This window comes from Musca domestica, unplaced genomic scaffold (genome assembly GCF_030504385.1).
Source record: "Musca domestica strain aabys unplaced genomic scaffold, Musca_domestica.polishedcontigs.V.1.1 4, whole genome shotgun sequence".
In the NCBI taxonomy this organism is placed as follows: Eukaryota; Metazoa; Arthropoda; class Insecta; order Diptera; family Muscidae; genus Musca; species Musca domestica.
In genome coordinates this window covers 14,076,857-14,096,625 of record NW_026712328.1, presented here as the reverse complement: position 1 = coordinate 14,096,625, position 19,769 = coordinate 14,076,857, and the positions used below count along the sequence as shown (strand labels likewise).

Here is a 19,769-nt window from a genome sequence, read left to right as displayed (position 1 = left end):
GTGTTTCACTTTAAACTTCATATATCAGTAAGACTATTTGGATAATGCATTGATAAAGTGTTGATAGGATAATATTTTTTCTTTGATATTTACGGAAACATTTATTAAAAGTATACTGGAGGAGTGAAAGAAGATTTATCGAGCTAAGGGTGAGAATATATAAAACGCTTTTTTGACTGGCTTAAGTCATCGGATGGCTTTTTCTGAAAATAACAAAGGTGTGGTGGGACAAAATCGATCTAAATCAAACTAAAACTCCTTTGTTCTTCTACGAAGAAGCCAGCCGATGACATAAGCCAGTAAAAAAAGCGTTTCATGTATTCTCACATTTACACTTTAATTTTTCTGAAACTTTTATCTATGTTGACAGTATAGGAACAATTCATATGTCTCATGATGTAATTTACTAATCATATCGCGCATAATGGACGCTTCTATCGATTTTTGCGGCTAGTTTGGACCACTGTGTTTCATACGTTTAGTAGTTGGTACCCGAGTACTCTGTACCCTGTCATCAGTAATCAATATGGCGGGTGCGTAAGAATCTCTTTTTCTAGAATTCAGCAATTTTTACTCAAAGTTTTACAAAATTAGTGCGGTTTTAACATTAAAAAATGACTACCATTGCAGATTTATTCACCAAATACAATTGTACAAATTGCCAAGATGACATCCAGGGAATACGTGTGCATTGTGCAGAATGCGAAAACTTTGATTTATGTCTACAGGTAAGCAATAGCTGTCATTACAATTGTATGTACATAGCTTTTTCATGAGGGTAAAAGATGAAGAGTCGTCTATGACGCGTCATTTTCTTAAGAGAAGAAAAAAATATTGCTCTCTTAAATGTTGGAAATTGGTAATTAAGTGTTTATGTTTATTAGTGTTTTGCAGCTGGCGCGGAGATAGGCTCTCACTTAAACAGCCATGCCTATCAATTCATGGATACTGGAACCGCGATTTTATCCATTTTTCGAGGCAAAGGTGCATGGACGGCTAGGGAAGAAATTCGTTTACTCGACGCCATTGAACAGTATGGTTTTGGAAACTGGGAAGACATTAGCAGACACATTGAAACGAAATCAGCAGAAGATGCCAAAGAAGAATATGTCAACAAATTTGTTAATGGTACGATAGGTCGTCATACATGGACACCGGCTCAAGCGCAACGTCCTACATTGATCGACCATACAAGCGACGACAATGGACCTTTGGGTGCATTAGCTCTACAACGTTTACCTCCATTGGACATAACAATGGAGGAAGCAGCGCAATTAGGATATATGCCCAATCGTGATAGTTTTGAGCGCGAATACGATTTTACTGCCGAACAGTTGATTTCAAAAATGTCCCTAAATGCTGACGACACAGAAGCTGACTATTTACTTAAATTGTCGCACGTCGATCTGTATACAAGACGTCTTAGAGAACGAGTTCGTCGCAAGCGATTGGTCCGTGATTATCAGCTAGTTGCAAATTTCTTTCGCAATCGTAACTACGCTCAGCATCCGGGACTTTCAAAGGAACAAAAGGAGTTTCGAGACCGCTTCCGTGTTTATGCTCAATTTTATACATCTGATGAATATGAGCGGTTGCTAAATTCTTTAGAGCGTGAAAAAGAACTGCGGATACGATTGTCCGAGCTTTACCGTTATCGTTACAATGGTTTGACTAAAATTGATGAATGTCGCCACTTTGAACAGCATGCAGCAATGGCAACCCGGTCAACCGGACCATATGGACACGGGAAATCTGTAAGTGTTTGGCTCTTATACTCACTCATATCCTGGTTATCATTTTGTCACCTCATAAAAAAATACATGCAACCATGGTACAATGATATCAAGGTAGGGCTATGATACCATATGATTTCAAATTTTTTTTTGGCTTAATATGTCATCTTTATTTGTTTATGTATGTGTTTTCTTTTCAATAACAAAAAAAATTGTTCAGAAAATATTCAAATTCGGGTGTTTTCAAAATGTTTATTTCAACGTATGCATCGACAAAATCTAGAGTTTTTGTAGCGAAATAATCCTTTAGATTTAGATTTTGAAAAGAAGTGTTGACCTTTCATTCAATTATCGCGTTTTTCAATTATTTATTCAAAATAAATGCAACAAGTTGTTTGATTTTTTATTGATTTGATACTAATTCTGACATTACAAGCCAAACAGGTAGACCTCTATAGAGGTCTACCTGTTTGGCTTGTAATGTCAGAATTACTATCAAAACAATAAAAAAGCAAACAACTTGTTGCATTGATTTTGAATAAATAATTTAAAACCGCGAAAACTGAATGAATAGTCAAAATTTCTTTTCAATATCATGTTCTATATATCTCTTATGGTTTATTTCGCGACAAAAACTGTAGATTTTGTCGATGTATTCGTTGCAATAAGCATTTTGAAAACACCCGAATTTGAATATTTTCTGAACAATTTTTTATTTTTGAAAAGAAGACACACACACATAAGCAAATAAAGTTGACATATTAAGCCAGAAAAATAAAAAAATTTAAATCATATGGTAGTTCTGCCCTACCTTGTATTCTTTGTACCATGATTGTACCATGCATGCAACCATGGTACAATAAGGAGGTAGAACAGCTTCGTAAAAAATACAGCCCTGAGGCTATGCCCGCTTCCTGTCAGACTCATACAAATTATTGTTTTCTTTTTTTTTTCATATTTTTCCTCATTTTTAAAATGTCGTAAATTGCGCGAAAAATGAATAAAATGTCTGGATTTTTCTCTCAAAAATATGATCCTAACTGTTCAATCTTTCAATTTCATGGCTATACTGGTTAAAAGCTTTAATGCTCGAGCCGCAATTCATGTGTCTTTTAATCATTGGTTTTGAAAATATTATTTTTTTCATTTTTAAAAACAATTGATACATACACAAAATTGGCAGAAGTCGGGCACACTTAGAATCAAATTGTAATCAGCTGTTAGCTCTACCTTACCTTTTTATTGTACCATGCATGCAACTATTTCTTTAAATATACATAGTTTACATACACATAATTTTATTTTTGAATTACTCAATCGATAGGAAAAAGAGTATAAATCCATGTTTACCTTCGTGCTTTTTTCCGGGTTAATTTTCGTTATGAAGATATTTTTGAGGTATATACAATGGAATTGGCAATTGAAACCCACTGGGTTTTCTTAATCGATTACAATGTAAACGTACTATTAGTACAGAATACATATACATTAATGATAATTTAGAGAACTGCTTGGTCAGAATGTATTTTAAACAACTTACCGAATTCAGAGTTAACGACTTGTGTCTTTAACGACACCCCAATTACCCAGACGTGTCCTTATACGAAATATCTAAAATTCAAATTTTATTAAATTCGGGTATTAATTTTCAAAAGAATAAATGAAACTTAGCCCATCATTCACAAGTGAAACTTAGGGGAAGCAACGGTTTAGTACTTATATCATTTCGTTATGGTGACGACTTTAAGGGGATATAAAGTAACCTTGAGATAAAATATAAGAACGGTTAATGCAACAAAGTTTCTATTTAATTTAAAATTTTCTATATAAATTTATTTTTCTTCCATTTATATAATTTGAAGAAAACCCAAATGACAATATATATCACATATTATTTACTGATATAACGAAAATACAATAAAATATAATAAAAAAATGTTTTACTTTCAACATCTCAAATAATGCTCTCTTCTCTGTTATATCAGTGAAAATAACCTACTCAAATACTGCTTAATAGAAATCAAGAAAAATCAATAAGTACCGCCATATTCAATAAATTTTACCTAATATTTAATTTCATAGAAATATGTATTTTTTTTTGGACGCCCAATAAACAAATTATGCAAAGAATAAGTAAACTGGGTAAAAAATCATGGAGTACAGTTAATACTCATTCTCATTCATTCAGTAATCCTTTTCATGTCTGCCACAAGATATTTGGCTACTAAGAACTGTTATAAATATTTAATTTATCCATTGCAAAAAATTACTTTTAAACCATGATGTAAAAAGCCATATCTTTGAAAAATGTGTATGTATCGATCTATACATAAATACAACTTACATAACCCATGCATGTTTAGTTTTTACTTTGACACTAAGTTGTGTATCTGTAATACACGAAGGCTTTTGAATATCGTGTGATGGTAATTAAAAATATGTATGTCTTTATGAACATATTCAAAAATTTTTTTAAGGAAAAGACTAATGTTTCTATTTACCTCTTTGCGATATTCAGCTTCCGTGTATTATTAGCACTCCAAATGGCGAACGTTTAAATGGGTGTATAAGACAATGTTTCACTGCAGGACAATCCCAACACTGGAAATCAACGGCAGCCAGGCTATTCCTCACACTCCCCACAACACAGCAATCGAAAACTGTAAGTTGATGAGTCTTTTATTTAATGATGTGTTATTTGATCGAATTTTTATGTTTATAGCGATCTGTCAAACGCAAACGAAAATCCAAATTCCATCGCACCAAACAGCATGCCCCACACAGGAGACCAGATCTCTTACGCCGTATCATCGCACAACAAAAACTACTTGGATAGCTATCGGGTATCACCGGCACATATGACGACATCGATGGTGTCGGGTGCAGGAATGAATTCAATGTCAACACCAACACCGTTGACGAAATCTCAGCTGAATACGAATCAACCTCACCTGCAGCAGTTGCTCACAGTGTCAGTGAAAAATCCACCACATCTACAAGTAAACGACGTCGCTATTATACAAAGTCAGAACACCGAAAAAACACAACATCAACAGTTGGAGATACAAAACAGTGCGATGACACAAATGCCCTCAAACGGCCTAAAAGGACCTCAGTTAACTCAATCACCAGCTACGCCGATGAGTAGTATTTTAAGAGCTCAATTGGACGAACTTAAGCAGCTACCACAGCCATTGGGAACTCAGCTACTGTCAACCAACGAACAACAAATATGTAATACATTTAATTTGCCACCTACATCTTATCTTTCCCTCAAAACACTTATTTTAAGTGGTGCTCCAGTCACTTCTTCCAACCTATCGCCAGTTGAAAGCTCAATTAGAAAATATTTTATAAAAGTTGGTTGGTTAAGCCATTAAATGTTCGCTCATATTCCCAATTTGTTGAAGGTGCCTAAGGCTCAAACATACAGCTCTATGGTGTAATTCAATTCGACGCAGTGTGAGCCTGTATAAGATTATAATTCCCTAGAAATATGTAAAATTGTTAAGTTAAACATTTTTTCTTTTCAAAACACATTATATTTGTATCATAAATTTCTTTAATATGAAATGTTGTATATCTTGATACTCAACTATTTATTATATTAGATTAATGCATCATAAAGCAAACATTAAGTTAATTAATATATAAATTAATTACCCTTATTACTCTTGACAGTTTCGTTGTGCGGCACATATAAAAACTTCGATCACGGCAAATTTGTAATAAAATTTAACAAATTGAATGAAGCTTTTAAAAGATCATACTTAATTCATATGATCAGTCGTAAAGAAAACCTCCTACGACATTTTTTCGTATTGGTAATACGGCAACATGACGATTTGTCAATTGTAACAAGGATGAACAATGCACGAAAACGCGCCTGCATGTTGCTATCTAAAGAAATAGATACAAACATACATTAAAAACGACATATTTTATAAAAATTCACTTGTATCAAGTATGAATTGGAAATTAGTCATTTAGTTTGACGATTTTTTTTTATTAAGTAGCACTTAGAGAACTATATGTAAATACCTTGATAATAAAAACATAAAATTTGTCACAATCGTAGTAAAGTTATTTTATCTAATATCAATTTAAATATGATAAAATTTAAAATTGTTTCAATTGTACATTTGTTGTTTCAATTGAACATTCATAAAAAACGTGATTACTTTCGTAAGACAATTTAAAGAAAAGAAACGTGTGAACGGGTTGATTCATGTACATAATTCTGAGAGGAAAACATGTTTTCATAGGCAGTCAGGTATTTTTAATCCTCCGCCATACTGGGGGTATATAACTCTTTCATTTCATTTGTTCCTACTCGAATTAACAACCCTAGGTTCTACATAGTACATATATTATTCTATGTCGATTTTGTTGTGTGTTGTAATTACGTTACCTTTCGAACAAAGTGAAATAGAAAGATAAAAATTTGCACATATTTGCATTTTTATTTCAGTCCATGTTTTTGTATTGACAATGGCACCTCACTCCCTACATCTTTTGACGATTTCAGCCTCACATTCAGCGCTATTGTGGCCTACATTGTATTTAAAGGTTCATAATTGGCTTAAGTTAAATTGCTGTGCTTGGTTTGACCTGAAAGGATCGACCGAAAGTTCCGATACAAAATCCGGGTTTTATTCGAGCCAACTAAATAAAAGAAATATACAGGGTGAGATGAAAGAACGGATCTGGTTACTTTTCCTGCAGGAATTGTCCAGCAATATCTTTCTGAGAGAGTAAGGTAGTTTTATACTCTTTTGCAAGGAAAATGCGAAAAGTAAACAGACGGTATTCCAGCAACTAATCAGCTGATTAGTCAAAACAAGCCAATTTGTCCACCATTCAAAGAATTAAAAGAAAGGAAGCACCACCAATTTTACAAGTTTTATAATTAAAAAGGAAATTAACACGAAATTAAAATATGAACAATAAAAGAAAGATAGATTTGATGAGTTCCCCGGAATCCTTTAAACGTGTTGCTAATGACGTTTGTCTAAAAATGTTGGAAATAGTCTTTAATTTTCTTATTACATGTTTATATTTACGTTTTTCACATTTTGTAAAGTTGTTCTCCAAAAGCAAATAGTCTTGCTAATTCCAAAAAAGAAAAAATCAATAGAAAACATCTGGTTGAATGTCGATGAATGGCAAGCAGTGTGGCCATTTTAGCATTTTTGCAGGTAAATTTAGCATTTATTTTTTGTATTTAGCAGCAAAATTTTCATTTGGCATTTTTCTTAGCTTTTCGAAATTTTTAGTTTAGCGTTTTTTTTTTGTCCAAAAATTTTCTAATATTTTAGTACTTCTTATAAATCCAATTTTTCTTAAATCTATTAAATGAAGATTTTAAACGAAATTACTATTTTATTAAGCAATGACAAAAACTTATTACATATGAATGGGCAAACACAAACTCAACAATTTATTTTTGGATATTAAAATGCTTTAAATGTGCCCTGTATATAATATCCTAACTATATAGTGTTGTAAGAAGTAAAAATATTACAAAATGTAAAATTCAATATTGTAAGTCAAAATGAAAATATCCCATGCGACAAATCGGCTTAGTTCAGCGAGATTGGAAGATCAATATATACTTTTCTATGTGGGAAGCCGAAATTTCGAAGTGTTACATAATTTTTGGCCCTATCAAACTTATAAGACCCCCAACACATATTACTGCAGGGTTTAAAAATATATTTATATTTAGCATTATTTTTTGGCATTTTAATTTTTTTGTTTGGCATTCTTTAGCATTATTTTCATGGGATTTTAGCTTCAACACTATTTTAGATCCGGTCACACTGGTTGCAAATGTTTGCAGGAAGAAATTTGTCCAGCAAGAATTTGCAAACTCTCACTGAAAGAACTGTCAAAATTTTTCTCTCCAACCGCTCTCCTTTGCAGATCTTTCCGGTTAACAGACGACTTCCAGTAACAATTGTTACAAGTTCTAGGGTAACCAGACACACCTAATATGTCTTGTTCCTTTACAAAGGGAATCTTAGAAAATTTGTGGCCATGTGTGATTAACAGCTGATTACAATTTTTTTCTAAATGTGTGCCAATTTTGTGTATGTATTAAATGTTTTGAAAAATGAAAAAAAAATATATTTTCAAAAACCAATGACTGGAAGACACATGAATTGCGGCTTGCGCTTTAAAGCTATTAACCAGTATAGCCATGAAATTGAAAGATTGAACAGTTAGGATCATATTTTTGAGAGAAAAATCCAGACATTTTATTAATTTTTCGCGCAATTTAACTCATTTTAAAAATGAGGAAAAATATGAAAAAAAAATGAGAACAATAATTTTGAATGAGTCCGACAGGAAGCGGGCATAGCCTCAGGGCTGTATTTTTGTACCATGAGTACACATAAAACGTTTTTTAACTTGCTGCTTTGTAAAATAACAAAGGAGTAAACAAGTATAAATTATGTACCGAAATCGAATTAAGGCAACTTAAAACTCCTTTGTTCATTTACGAAGAAGCCAGCCGATGACTTAGGCCAGTCAAAAAAGCGTTTTCTTGTTTGCAGTCGGGAGGTTGAGAAAGTTTTCGTCATACCAGAGTATATCTAAATTGTTATTCTCATTGTACGTGTTAATTACTTCCTTTCTGGACATTTTTTCTTAGTCGTTGTCTTGATAGTTTCTATTTTTTGGCGCATTTCTCTTTCTCGTTACAGGGGTATCGGTTGAATAACATAAGGAACATTTGCTGCACTCTAGGCGTCTAGCTTTGCAACGACATCCCATCCTTGTGTGGTCTAGTCTTCCGCAGTTAAAGCATAGCCTTCCGATAGACAAAGGGTATCAACCAATGAAACCAATCTCAATGGTTTCTTTCGCACATCAGAACCTTATTTCTCTTTGAATCGTCACTTTTCTATCGGAGACAATACTTTTCAATTTGCCCACGGAATTGTTTCAAATGTTTAAATACCAAATTTGAAACAATTCCGTGGACATTTGCCTTAGGTTTGCACCGGAATAACATATATTTTTGACAAAAAATTAGATGTGATAAGCTACACAAACAAATAAAAAAATAGAATTGATTGTTTGCTTGATTGATTTTTTACATAAAAACCTTTACCCGAGTCAAACGCGATAAGTAACCAATCAGCGTTTAACGGATGTTTTATAGTCAAATTTATTGTGATTGTCCATTAACAGGATTAACCCGCACAAAGGTTGTACTTTAATTCCATCTGACTACCAATTTTGCTTTTGTATGTATTGGTACACGCTTTGGTATAACGCCCATATAAGGGTACCTCCGGTTTTTTGGTATTATCACACGAATATGTCTAACCTAGGTGGAGGGTATTAATGTTTTTTTACTTTTTTATTGATTTCGAAGAAGCGCATTTATTAATATTGTGAGTTTCGCGTGAAGAAATATACCAGAAAAAAATATTTGAATCGAAGCGAAATATTTTGTTCGCTGCGGTCAAATAATTTTGAAATCACAAATGTTGACTGTATGAGCGTTTTTTCAACAACAATTGTATTTTTTCGCTAAGCTTACACGACTTGTTTAATGAATCTTATCCAATTTTAGTGCATAAAAATAGGTTTCCATCTCTGACATGGATTTTAAAAATATATATTTTGACAATTAGATGTTATTAAACCCATGGTCGAATAATACGGGTAACAGCAATTTTTTGTACAACAAACGTAACAACTATCATGGTACAATGAAGACAAGGTAGTCTAACTTTGAAAAAACGTCAAGTATAGAGGTCTACCTGTCTGACTTGTAATGTCAGAATTACTATCAACACCATCAAAAAACCAAACAACTTGTTGTATTGATTTTGGCCTAACTCTAGTTTAGTAAAAACTCTTCACTTTTTTCTGTGGTAGGTATTTTTACACTGATCCCGGGAAACTATTTTTTTGAGGGGACGGACCCGGGACCCCAGTTATTTGAGCCGAAAGTCCGAGTTCGAAACCTGGATCAACTAACCCGTGGAAAAAATAACATTCCTTTCAAACTGCACACATGAATAAAGTATTCTACATTTTGCAATTTAAGGAAATATAAATTATACGACAATATTGCTTTGGCAACTTATCTAGCTGCCGTAAATCCAGCGCTTACTGTTTGTACCATGGTTCTACCCAAGACCCATTAAACAGGTCGTGTAAGCACAACGAAAAACTACCATTGTGATTTAAAAACGCTCATTATGTCGACATTTTTGTTTACGGTCCTACAGCTAGATGCATCAACGCTAGGGAGCATTGATATGTCAAAATTGTTAAGATGTTTTGTTAAAAATAAGCAGAGACGAGGCAAATTTCAATAATTTTTCATTCAAAATTTCTAATTTCAAAATTGGTTTGACAGTTTATTGTCCCAGCAGTTGTGTCGATGCGACTACCCGTTTTCTTCTTCCATGGACCTACCCGTGGTCCAAGTATAAAGTCTCCTAAACGCTCAAGCCAGCTGACCATGAAATTTAATATCAAAATGCATTATTGTGATATAAATCGCAGAACAGAAGATAAACAAATAGTCAACAAAATGTGAACAAATTTTCACATAAATCTTGGTTTTAAAATTTGTTAGGCCACCTTGTTATAGCGCCATGGCCTTACCCCTTTATCGTACCATCACAACAATGAATTTTTCAACTTTTTATTGAGCCATGGGCCATAGGAATTATATCTATTTTATACTAACGGTTATTAACCTCTTAACTGCATTTATGTATACATATTTTAAAAGAAATCTCACCAATAAGGAATCTCTCAACCGTATTATATTTTTTTCAATATGATTATCGTACAAAACATTTTTTTTTGTTTATTCGAAGGGGGTTCACGTTTTTCAAATACATTTATGTATAAAACAACTTTACTTATTTCTCAAAAAATACCGATAAAGAGTATTTTTCTGGGTGGCTGTGGAATTTACTCCTCCACCTCCTGCTTTAGCAGTATTATTTACTACGTTAGATTTCTGTGAGGCATTAGCTGCACCGCTTGGTCCTAATGAAGATAAAGTTCCATTAGCTACGGCTGCAGCAGCAGCTGCTAGTGAACTTCGCCACGAAGCTATTAGTTCGTTTTGAACATCGACTGGTAACTCATTGAAAACCTGGGGATCAACGCCTGCTGGACACGGAATGTTGGCAAGATTGCCAGTATTTTTAGTATTCTGATTAGTGATGCTTGTAGTATACTGTTTCGCATTGTTGTTTGTTTCAGATTGTTCGGCGCTGGTGCAAGAATCCATAGGAATATTATTTATGCTCGGTGAGGAGGACATTGAATGCTGCTCAGAAAAAACCAAAGCATTTGCTCGAAAATCTTCTAAACTATCAGTTAAGTTTGAGGTTTGAACGGACAGGGTCTGAGTTGTGGCAGTTGTTGAAATCGATAATGGAGATGTCGGTGTATTATTAGGAGAGGCACTTGTAAACGATGTCATTGAAAAATCTCTGTCGCTGTCTCTAGAATTAAGTCGTAGGTCGCAAACTCGCAATTTGCTTGGTGAAGCAACATCTGCAGCAGACTCGCATGGAGAATTATATGCAGCCGAATTACCAAAACAGCGACGTTTATTGAGCAACAAGCGACTTATTCTACTCTTTTTCGGAGATGGTTCAACCTCCGTTTCTGAAAAATCTGAAAAGTCTGAATTTGTTGCTCCAGATTCAGAACCGTTATCCACTAGCATAGGAATGGGGGATGCCGCCGTGGTGCGCCTTCGATAAAACTGATCGCTCGGTTGGAAGGTTGTAGGCGACGAACGAAATCCCTCGTTGTCACTACTGGGCAGGTTTGGAGTAGAATGGGATGTATCATCAACAGTAACGCCAATGGCATCAACATCAGTGTTAGTTAGAGAAGTAATAGACTGAACTTCTAGGTCAGTCTTTTTAATGAGGAAATTGGCAATTGAAGACGATCCAACTTTTCGCTGTTGAAATTTTGAGAAAGCCAGTCCTATTAGCGTGATATTAAACGGTTTGCTTAGATCAACAACCCGTTCAAACAGACGCATTACGATCTTCAATAGTTTCTCTTGTGCACCATCTGCTAGCACCACTTTTGGACCGCCGCTATCAGCGCATGAATAAGACTTGAAAAGCGATGGCAGAATATTGGCTTGTTTGGTTTCCCGATGACTGCTCTTTTTTTGCAAATCAAACTTGCGTAATACAACCTTAATGCATATCGGTATGCGACCATCTTCAGCAACCTAAAAGTAATTCAGAACAAATCGTTCAGTACCTTAAGACAATTTACATTTTTTATACCTGTTCCATTAACCGAAGTAAAAGAAGACGAAAGCGCTCCTCGACATCAGTCCTCACCGATATTGGTTTGCAAGAGTCTTCCAAACCAATTGTTTTTGGCTTTCCCGTTGGCCTGACTGCACAATTATCACGTCCGAACGCAAGATCTTTCAACTTTGTGGCAGTTTCAAATCCGAACTTTTTCTTCAGGAAGTCTATATCGCATCGCTGCAGTTCTTCAACATTATTTACACCACTTTCCAGTAAAAGGCATTCAGTTTTTTGCCCAATACCTGTGATCCGATTCAGGTCACATAATTCTCGCATAAACTGTTCAGCGTGAGTGGAAACCAAAACAGTTTGTTGGTTTGGTTTATACTGAGATCCTACAAGTTTGGCCAAAAGTTTATTATAGGAAATTCCTGCGCAACAGGTTAGACCGAGTTTTATGCTCAATTCCTCTCTTATTTCCTGAGCAATTTGTGTTCCCAATGCCAAGCGATACGCACAGCCGCAGCGACATGCATTCAAAGTTGTTCCATCTGAGGGATATATATGACCAACAACAGTAGGTGCATCAATATCATCACTTTCCAGTTGATTTTTTTCTTGTTCTCTCTTCTCTACCAGCGCGGATACATCCATGAAATTCTCATCGAATCCAAGTTTTTCAACTAAAGGCGTGTAGTTTAGCAAGATTTCAAATATTTTTTGTGACATTTGTCGATAAGGTGTCAAATCTTCGCCAACCACTAATACTAAATCGGGACATAATTTCTTGGCCTCTGAAACCAGCATAAGCTTTTTAATACCTTTCGCTCTGGCATTATAGTTACACGTTACGACAATGTTCTTTTGCTGCACTCCCAATGGACGGGATTTCAATGTGGGATCTCTAATCTCTTCCACTTGAGCGTAAAAATAATCCATATCTATGTGAATTATTGTGCGCTGGTGAGGTTCATTCTTCTGCAGTACACTGGCAAAATCCATGCTGCTAAATCGGTCCCTATCTAGAATAAAATTAAAACATTTTAATAATTTTTTCCAAAGTTCGTTCCGATTTTATGCAGTAATAAATATGACGCAAATTGCTGGCGCAATTGTCACCATATATATCTGAATGTATGTTCGCTCGTTACTTAGTTGAAAAGCATTTCATTTCGCAATAGAAAATATATAGAATTTTACTTTTAACACAAATATATTCTTAAAACACTGTTTGTTCAATTTGTTCATTACTTTTATTTATTATGATGCTTGAAATTTAACAGAATACCTAATACAAGCCGTACATTAGTTCAATTTTTTTGCGTACAGAGAAGCAAAACTTAAAGCACATTTGAGATGTTTTTATATTCGAATGCGTATTGGCTTACAATTAAACACTTTATTTATAAAGGTATTCAATATTTCCTAATTATCGTCTATTTGCCTTCAGAAAAAAACTTTCCACAGAGTTGTCAACGAAAGTATGAAGAAGGGTTGCAAAACAAGTACAGTAAGCAAGGTTTATGTACATATATATTTGCTATGATTACTGCGGAACGTAATGTAAAGTACGATTAATAACGTCTTCACATACAAAATCTTTACCCGGCTTAACCGCAATAATTAACCAATCATGGTTCAATGGCCCAATTCACACGAGAGTAATTTTTAGTCCAAACAACATTTTTCTTTCCGAAACACACGAGACTAATGAAACTGTCTTAAATTGAATACGTATACCATGGTAGAAGAATATAGGTAGACGCATGGTACAATGAAGAGAAGGTAGGTCAACTTTGAAAAAATTGCAAGTATAGAGGTCTACCTGTTTGGCTTGTAATGTCAAAATTAGTATCAAAACAATAAAAAATCAAACAACTTGTTGCATTTATTTTGAATAAATAATTGAAAACCGCGATAACTGAATGAAAGATCAACACTTCTTTTCAAAATCATGTACTATATATCTCTAAAGGATTATTTCGCTACAAAAACTCTAGATTTTGTCGATGCATACGTTGAAATAAACATTTTGGAAACATCCGAATTTGAATATTTTCTGAACATTTTTTTTTTTTAAAACCATATGGTATCATAGCCCTACCTTGATATCATTGTACCATGGGTAGACGCATCGACAGAGCTGCTGGGACAATGAACTGTCAAACCGATTTTGGGATTGAAAATGTTGAATGAAAAATTATGTAAATATGTAAAAATTGTTGAAAAAACACGAATTATAATAACCACCGAATGATGTCGTATAAGAAAACATATAAAAATCTACTTTTATTTGATAAAACATTTAAAAATGTTTGACATATCAATGTTCCCAAGCGTTGATGCATCTACCTGGTACAACATGCCAAATATCAAAAAATTTTGATTTTTCATACAACCGAGACACAAATTCGTACAACCGGGACACAAACTATACAATCTTGAATACAACCCCTCCCAGTTATACAACCAGTTGTAACGTGTGTGGCTTGCATTAGACCAGAATAATTACTCTCGTGTGAATTGGGCCAATAAGAAGGGTTGCTCAACTTCAAAGAAATTATAGTGTCAAATAAATTTTTAAACATGTAAAAATTGGTTTTGTTATATTGGGAAAACCCCACTAAACATTAATGGAATATTTGGTTTTTTCCACAAATCTGAATTCAGGAACAATATTGTATATTTCATCCCTAAATTATACATTTTGTTGACCGTTAACGTGGAGAGTATGCATTTCTATTGCATCTAAATTTTAAAATAACTTCAAATAATCTTTTTCATTCCTTTGACAGAAAAGAAACACCAAATGAAAAAGTTGTATTTAGGAGGTAGCTTTGTTCTACCTTCTGTAATTATAACATGTCAACCAACAATAAACTTAACGCAAGTTTTTCATAGTGAAATTGAATGTTATTACTCAATCATCAGGGTTAACCCGGAATAAGAATTCTGTGTAAATGTACTTAAAAAATGAGACAAACATTAATTTTTAAAATCAGTTAAACAGGGGGAAAAAGAATGAAATGCCTGGCACAACTTTCCCAATCATTGATTTTGAAAATATTCTGTTTTCATTTTTCAAAACAATAAATACATACACAAAATTGCAGAAGTCGAGTACACTTAGAAAAATATTGTAATCAGATGGTAGCTCTACCTTACCTTTTTATTGTACCATGGATCCATTAAGATAATATTTTGTCATAGGACGTGTAACCTAAATATAGAATTCTAAATTATTGCGTTAGAAATTGTGGCTAATGTTAAAATATTTAATATGGGGAGGTACAATTATATGGAGGATATACAAAAACGACTGCAGACAAAATACTACTCTATGCAAAATTTTAGCTTCCTATCACATGCCGACGGACGGACATGGCTAAGTTGATTAGAATTTTCTGTAATTTACCTTGTCAAAATTTGCTTAGTAAGAACAGCTATTAATTTGTGTGCATTCAATTCAAATTTTGACAATGAGATGTCAAAAATATAATTTCAAAAATATTCCATTCTTAATATCTCATTTAGATTACTCATGTTAATCGACTCGATTTATAGATCCTACTTGTTTAGACTAGTTTAAAATCATATAAAATGTCAGTCAGCCGATCTTTGTTTACATATATAGACGCGATATTTCATTTATATTATAAAAAAACGATGTATGATCACTGGGAGTCTGAAAATGTCTGACAAAACTTGGAAAGCTGTATCCCAGGGGGGTAAGACAGGGAATACCTAGGTTTCGGAAATAGCCATCAATCCTCATCAGTTCTCTTATTTTTTGTCTGGCATATTCTCCCCAGAAGTTATTTTAAAAATAACTTCTATGACAAAAACATTTTTTTACCCAAGAGACGAGATCGTAAGCTCAATAAAAGAGGAACTAAATATATAAATAAAACTAAAATTCTTTTAGAAAATCTTCTAAATTTTACAACCGGACTTATAAACATTTTTATCTTTCCCCACTTGTTATGCTTTCGTTTTACATGAACAAATAGCGTAACCTTGTAAGCGGGATTTGTTTTTTACAACAAAAGCCCCTTCGTCGACCGTGTCTTGTCTATTATAGAAGAGTGTTGGCATGTTTGTTCGGGATACCATAGCATTTTGTTGTTGCAAAATGGTCAAGCTTAATCCCATTATTTTTGTTTTTATAAAAACAAGGTTTGTTTATTAGTGGAGAACGATGGTAATGTTTACCTTACCCCCTGGTAAACATAACAACAAAATAAATTTTTACCGTAAATTTAATTTTCCTTTTTTCACTTTTGATTAACAACGTTACTTAATATTAAACGTAGCGTAAACAACTCTTTAACTTCCCCACTATGGTGAAATGTTTGTACGCCCATACTACCAGGTCCATATCCTAACATCTATCAACTATTAACTTTGTAAAAATTAATAATTTTTAAAATCCATCAATTGTTCTATTTTCCAATTACAAAAATTCGCACTTTTTGTATTTTACATTTCTGTTTTCAACACACAAATAAGAAAATTATTTAATTGTCAATGTTGAAATTGTTAGTCTTTGAAATTTCGTACCCTCGACTTATTTGGGTAAAACTCATTTATATACATATGTTTTACTTGTGTGGTGACCGACCGACATGGTAGAAGAATACAGATAGTCGCATCGACACAGCTGCTGGGACAATGAACTGTCAAACCGATTTTTAAATTGAAAATAGTGAATGAAAAATTATTGAAATTTGTAAAAATTGTTGAAAAATACATATCATTACAATCTCCGATTTGCGTCGTATAAGAAAACATATAAAAATCCACTTATTTTTGACAAAACTTTTTAAAAATTTTGACATATCAATGTTCCCAAGCGTTGATGCATCTATCCATATTCTTCTACCATGCCGACCGAGTATGTTCAATTTTAGGTAACGCTGTAAATAATATTTTCCGATGAAAATTGGGCTCGCTGTGATCGAAAAAATAAGTATGTGCTTCACTCATGTCTTTCACAATTGAGATGTCTGATAGAGCCTTTAACTGAAATACATATGTAAATATTGGATATTCTTCAAACGAATACCGCCCACAAACGCATGTTTTAAGAAATTACTTCAGTGTGAACACGAGCCAATTAGCATGACAAATAGACATATTATACACATTACCCGTGTACACTGTCCTTAAGTTAATATCAGTCTTGCGATACCTTACTATAGCAATAATTCCAAATTTTCCATCAACGTAATCAAAAAACATATGTTTCTCTGTTGTGTGGTGAATTTTAAATTACTGCTTTGCGTAAACAAAACGGTACGGTTGGCTAAAAAATTTTCGGAGAATATATGAGAAATAAATCGAAAAATTGTAAGAGCATATTTGTAGATGATATTCTTTCATATTAAAAAGAAAATATTTTTTTATATAGGATATACCCATCAATATCGAATACGTTTATTTAGCCGGTGTTCACAAGGGCCGTAGTGGGGAAATTATTCCCGTCTATGATCCAGCTGGTTTATTTGAAGGCAGAAAATCTAAATTGCCACTAACTTGTACTTGCTCTATGGCTATATAGAGATCTTTGATCCAGTAGATCCTCAAGTCTAGAGTTGAACTGTTCCGGCAATTTGTTTGTAGTACATAATGAAGAAAACATGGGTTAAACGGGAACACATTTACTACGTTCCTTTTTACAAACAAAAGTCAAAAATGTTGTTGCTGGGAATCTTCTTTCTGGGCATCATTTTCTTCGTTTATCAAGCGGTTTCAGTAAGTCATTTACCTATAGCTTTGGAGGGCACAATGAGAGATTTACGAAAGAAACATAAACAGATCCAGGCATCTTTAGGGCGTAAACAGACGGATGACTCTAAGGAGAGTGATGCTGATTCGTATTCGATACAAGATGTAGGCATTAAAATTATAAGGTCAGCATTACAAAAGAAATTTTAAAGCAATTTTATAAACAAATTGAATTACAGAGGGATAAGACTTTTCGATTACGATTCATACAAGCCGAATTTTGAAGGTAAATTTCGTTGTCTGGATGGTACTCTAGAAATAGCATTTGAACGTGTAAACGATGACTACTGCGACTGTTTTGGAGACGGCAGCGATGAACCAAGTACAAACGCTTGCAATAATGGCAAGTTCTATTGTAAATACCAAAAGCGGCACATTACGGGAAGAGGACGAGATGTGTTCGTTCCTAGTAGCCGAGTTAACGATGGGATTTGTGACTGCTGTGATGGTAGTGACGAGTGGCTTGGCACAGCGTGTAAAAATAAGTGTCTGTAGCATTTGTATATTAATACAACGTGTACATACATATAAGGCTAGTTGTAGTGTTTAACGAAGAATAATGCATAATACATTTTAATTATACTTAAGTAGGAATAAGAATTCAAACGAATGTAGTCAGATATGGAAATCTTTTGGATAAATTTTTATATAAAATTCTGAAATTATAAGTAGTATCATGGTACAATGAAGAGAAGATAGGCCAACAAAATTGCAAGTATAGAAATCTGCCTGTTTGGCTTGTAATGTCAGAATTAGTATCAAAACAATAAAAAAATCAAAAAACTTGTTGCATTTATTTTGAATAAATAATTGAAAACCGCGAAAACTGAATGAAAGGCCAACACTTCTTTTCAAAACCAGGTTCTATATATCTCTAAAGGATTATTTCGCTACAAAAACTCTAGATTTTGTCAATGCATACGATGAAATAAACATTTTAAAACATTTGAATTTGAAAAGAAAACACATACATAAACAAATAAAGATGACATATTAAGCCAAGAAAATAAAAAATTGAAATCATATGGTATCATAGCCCTACCTTGATATCATTGTACCATGAGTAGTATTGTTATTTACTGACACTGAATATAAAATTCATCGTAACTACCAGTGGTAAATCACACAGAACTGTCATACGCTGTTTGCGGTCTGTAAACTTTGTAAAGTCACATTCCCCGCCGCCACAACAAACCATACACGTCTTCTCACGGTTTATAATTGTTTTCGATCAGCAAGGGCCAGAGGAAACTTTACTACCACTACTGCATATATTGTACACAGCCCACAGTAGGGAAATTCATAAGTCCACCAAAAGTAAAACCTAAATATATTTCCCAAATAATTACCGTATACATCGGTATATATATAAAGGTATTTACTATACTATTGAATTAAAACAATGTGTTTTGACAGCAAGAGAAGACAACAGCTGGGCTTAACGTGTCGCCTTGTACACCTTGGTAAAAACATATTTTGATTTATTTAATTTAATACAATTTTTAACAATTAAATTGCAAATAAAACAGCTTACAATATTTTAATAAATCAGATATCTTAAAAACATAGTTTTTAGGGGCTATGATGAAATGAAACATATATTCTTTATATTTATATTTATAAAAGATTTCATTACATATTTTCATAGAACAATGCAATGTTTCGCCACAGGAGCTAGAAGCAATTATGAATTACAAATACCAATTTTTTGATAAATCCGTGAAAAATATCGGGAGGTACCGTTATATGGGGGCTATACAAAAACGTGAACCTATACATACAATGTTTCATCGCCGGAGCTAGAACCCATTATGACCTACAAATACCAACTTTTAGACAAATCCGTGAAAAAATGTGGCGAAAATTATCAAAATACCGAATATCGGGAGGGACAGTTATATCTGGGATATACCAAAACGTGAACCTATATATTCTATGTTCCTCCACAGAAGCTTGAAACCATTACGAACTACAAATG

At 33.6% G+C, this 19,769-nt stretch overlaps 3 protein-coding genes across 9 annotated transcripts; 2 read left to right on the top strand and 1 right to left on the bottom strand.

Moving 5' to 3' along the window:
* The first annotated feature begins 477 nt into the window (after positions 1-477).
* Positions 478-5,815, top strand: LOC131804295 (transcriptional adapter 2B-like). 3 transcript variants are annotated; one of them, XM_059126929.1, is made up of 5 exons: positions 478-533; positions 631-728; positions 885-1,754; positions 4,322-4,395; positions 4,456-5,815. In XM_059126929.1, exons 1-5 carry the CDS (start codon positions 527-529, stop codon positions 5,111-5,113), a joined length of 1,707 nt encoding a protein of 568 aa, XP_058982912.1. In that variant the 5' UTR covers positions 478-526; the 3' UTR covers positions 5,114-5,815. The 3 variants fall into 3 exon arrangements, with proteins under 3 accessions (XP_058982912.1, XP_058982911.1, XP_058982913.1); XM_059126928.1 differs by lacking the exon at positions 478-533 and having other exon boundaries at positions 540-728; XM_059126930.1 differs by lacking the exon at positions 478-533 and having other exon boundaries at positions 540-728; positions 4,252-4,395; positions 4,456-4,706.
* A 4,694-nt stretch (positions 5,816-10,509) lies between these two features.
* On the bottom strand, positions 10,510-13,511 carry LOC131804294 (DNA polymerase iota-like). Of its 4 annotated transcripts, none has more exons than XM_059126925.1 (3): positions 13,393-13,511; positions 12,035-13,026; positions 10,510-11,976 (listed from the first exon to the last, which is right to left on the bottom strand). In XM_059126925.1, exons 2-3 carry the CDS (start codon positions 13,004-13,006, stop codon positions 10,627-10,629), a joined length of 2,322 nt encoding a protein of 773 aa, XP_058982908.1. In that variant the 5' UTR covers positions 13,007-13,026; positions 13,393-13,511; the 3' UTR covers positions 10,510-10,626. The 4 variants fall into 4 exon arrangements, with proteins under 4 accessions (XP_058982908.1, XP_058982909.1, XP_058982907.1 ...); XM_059126926.1 differs by having other exon boundaries at positions 13,256-13,486; XM_059126924.1 differs by having other exon boundaries at positions 13,293-13,486.
* A 3,704-nt stretch (positions 13,512-17,215) lies between these two features.
* LOC101890548 (glucosidase 2 subunit beta) lies at positions 17,216-19,355 on the top strand. 2 transcript variants are annotated; one of them, XM_005186237.4, is made up of 4 exons: positions 17,216-17,353; positions 17,415-17,758; positions 17,822-17,916; positions 17,971-19,355. In XM_005186237.4, exons 2-4 carry the CDS (start codon positions 17,633-17,635, stop codon positions 18,284-18,286), a joined length of 537 nt encoding a protein of 178 aa, XP_005186294.1. In that variant the 5' UTR covers positions 17,216-17,353; positions 17,415-17,632; the 3' UTR covers positions 18,287-19,355. The 2 variants fall into 2 exon arrangements, with proteins under 2 accessions (XP_005186294.1, XP_005186293.1); XM_005186236.4 differs by having other exon boundaries at positions 17,415-17,916.
* The last annotated feature ends 414 nt before the right edge of the window (positions 19,356-19,769 follow it).